The sequence below is a fragment of the Myotis brandtii genome, unplaced genomic scaffold (genome assembly GCF_000412655.1).
Source record: "Myotis brandtii unplaced genomic scaffold, ASM41265v1 scaffold899, whole genome shotgun sequence".
In the NCBI taxonomy this organism is placed as follows: domain Eukaryota; kingdom Metazoa; phylum Chordata; class Mammalia; order Chiroptera; family Vespertilionidae; genus Myotis; species Myotis brandtii.
Window position 1 is genome coordinate 17,694 of NW_005371689.1, and position 2,918 is coordinate 20,611.

Consider the following 2,918-nt stretch of genomic DNA (forward strand, 5'->3'; position numbering starts at 1 on the left):
AGAAAGAAAGAAAGAAAGAAAGAAAGAAAGAAAGAAAGAAAGAAAGAAAGAAAGAAAGATAGATAGATAGATAGGAAGGGTATAGACTGGGCCCAGGAGACACAGAGTTAGTGACTAAGAGCACTGGACCGGGAGTCATAGGAACAGGTTGTGGTCCGACATCTGGTCCTCCTGGCTGTGTTACCAGGCAAGTCACTGCCCCTCTCTGGGCCTCAGCAATATAAACACAATGAGTTACTATGCTTCCACAGGGAGAAGTCTTTCATTCATCTTTAACTGGAGCTTAAAGGTGTCAAGATTTGAAACTTGTGACCCAGAAACCAACAGTCCTTACCTCTCGGGGGTCTCCATGTAAATCAAGACGCAAAAAATTCTGTGAAAACAAAGGCAAAGCATGTGGGTGAGAGGCTTCCTGGGAGAAAGGCCTGTCTTTGTCAGCTGCCCGCCAAAGGTATCAGGTTCTCCCTCCCGGTGCTGCCCTGACTGGCCAAGAGAAAGTGGGCAGGGCATTGGCTCCCCTGGGCATGAGCTCAGGGTCTAGCTGTGGGTGGGGGAGGGGAGCTCTGGCGAGGGTTTCTGTTGTGTGTGCCTGCACTGCCCTCCATCCATTTCCCCTTTTGGTTCCCCAGGCAACAACACCCCAGTTTTAAGGGGGCCTCCCTCATCCTCATTCCATGAGTCCAGACATGTATAGAAGACCTGGGTGCTCCATCTTCCTGACCACAGGGATTAGCTCATGGATTGGCATGGGGCCCATGTCAGGCCAATAGACTTTACCCCAAAACTCTTGCTAGAATTATAGCAATGAAGGGAATGGATAGCAGATCGGATATATGTCTAGAATAGAGTGCTGCTGTTGCCTTGAACCTCCTCAGGGGACCAACCTTCCTGAGAGTAAACCAACGCTAAGAGGTAAAAGTTGAGGGGTACAGACAGATTCTAAATACTAGATGTGTGTCTGGGTCCAGCCATGCCTGAAGCCATCCACTCCTGAAGTTTTCAGCCACCTAACGATTCTGTGACAACACATTCCTTTTTCTACTCAAGACACTTTGCAAAGAGTTTTCCCATCTTGCATCAGAAAGTCCTCACTCATATACCCTCACTGAAATTCCCGGATTGGAGAGAGTGCAGGTTGGGCTGAGGGACCTCCCCGCACCCATGCACGAATTTCATGCACCGGACATCTAGTAGTGTAATAACTCTCCAGCTTGGTCTAAATGTACTATGGTGCCATTCTTGTTTTCAGAGATACTTTTGTATATCCACCAGGTGGCTTGTCCCTCTTTCAGGCTGCAGCCTGGCTGGTCCCCACCCCATGCTTCTCTCTGTGTATGCTCACCACTATTGCGCTGGTTCATGCTACACTATAGCTAATAGGTCTGACTAGTAGGTAGAAACTAACCAGTAGAGAACCTTCGTTATAGGCTGTATTTCTACAGGCCAGGTGTTTATGGTGTGTGTGTGTGTGTGTGTGTGTGTGTGTGTGTGTGTGTGTGTGTGTTGGGAGAATGGATAAACATGGCAAGACTTCCACATGATCCCAGAAAGTCTCAGAAGGGTAACATGGGTTCTCTGAGTTTTCCCCAAGTGACCAGTCCTCCCCTTACAACCTTACAAGCTGGGTCCTCTTGTGCCACGTGGAAAAAATGTGTCTCTTTCCAGGCTTCAGGAAACAGCTGTGTTTTAATTCCTTCAAAACACTGGTCACCTTTTTTGAGTCTGAGAAACCAGAACCCAAGCCCTAAGGCTGCCCTGGGTTCAACCCATGGACTCAGAGTGGAGTTCCATGCAAGAGGCCTGCCCTGGGTGCCCAGGAATGTCTCCCGAAGCCCATAGGGTCCAAACAGCAAGTGCAGGGACTCAGGTTACTTTTGGGCTCACACTCACCCCCTCTTCGAAAAAAAGGGAAGAGTTCCCATTGGCCCTAGATGCTGTATTCTCTGGGTGAATGTCCCACTGTAGCTTCCCTGTAATGACCCTTGCCATAGCCACCCTTCAGTCCTCAAATGTCACCTTCTCTGTGAGTTATCCCTGCTGATTATAATGAATGATCCTCTTCTTTGTACTCCCACCACAATGGCGGATGGATGGATGGATGGATGGATGGATGGATGGATGGATGGATGGATGATGGATGAATGAATGGATGGACTGATGGATGGATGGACTATGGATGGGTAAATGGATGGATTTGGTCAATACATGGAATATGGGTACATTGGATGTTTGAGTGGATAAATGGGTGATAACTAGTATATACATGACAAATGGATCATTGATTTTAGAGAGATAAATGGTGGATATAGATATATTGTGGCTGGATGATACATGAACGATTGATAATAAATCAATGAAGTTATGGATAGATTGATATTAGGATGAGAAAAGTATATTGATGAATTGGATATATTTGTAGAGGGATAGACAGATAATAAGATGATGAATGGATGGATGGTTAGCCTAGGATCACAACTGAGGCAGGATCTCAGAAATTCTAGAAACTTGGGCCATCACTGGGTCATAACTGATCATTTCTAAATTAACCAAGAAACATTTTGACAACCTTTCTGAAATCTTTGTTCTTGATATCCCCCTTCCTCAAATTCAGGATGGTAGTTACCTCTAGGAGTAAATAGTGTCTAATTTCTTTAAAAAAATATCTCTGAAAACAAGAATGGCACCATAGTACATTTTGACCGAGCTGGAGGATTATTGATCATTATGTCAGTTTTTGACATTGCTAACATTTCAGGTATCTACACTAATAAAAGACAAAGATGCTAATTGACCGTACCTTTCCTACGCCCAAGCCACGCCCACCAGCCAGTCAGAGCTACTATATGCAAATTAACCCAACCAAGATTGCGGCTGGCAGCCACGGAGCTGGAGCAAGCAGAAGGCTTGGTTGCCCTGGC

The 2,918-nt window shown here is 46.0% G+C and overlaps 1 protein-coding gene across 1 annotated transcript in view; it reads right to left on the bottom strand.

The window, feature by feature from the left end:
* The window catches only part of LOC102241738 (liver carboxylesterase), a 23,678-nt gene that overhangs the window by 8,723 nt on the left and 12,037 nt on the right, over window positions 1-2,918 (bottom strand). The window contains exon 4 of the mRNA XM_014532589.1: window positions 335-373. Within this exon, the coding sequence (XP_014388075.1) occupies window positions 335-373 (39 nt within the window). The remainder of the gene's footprint in view (window positions 1-334; window positions 374-2,918) is intronic.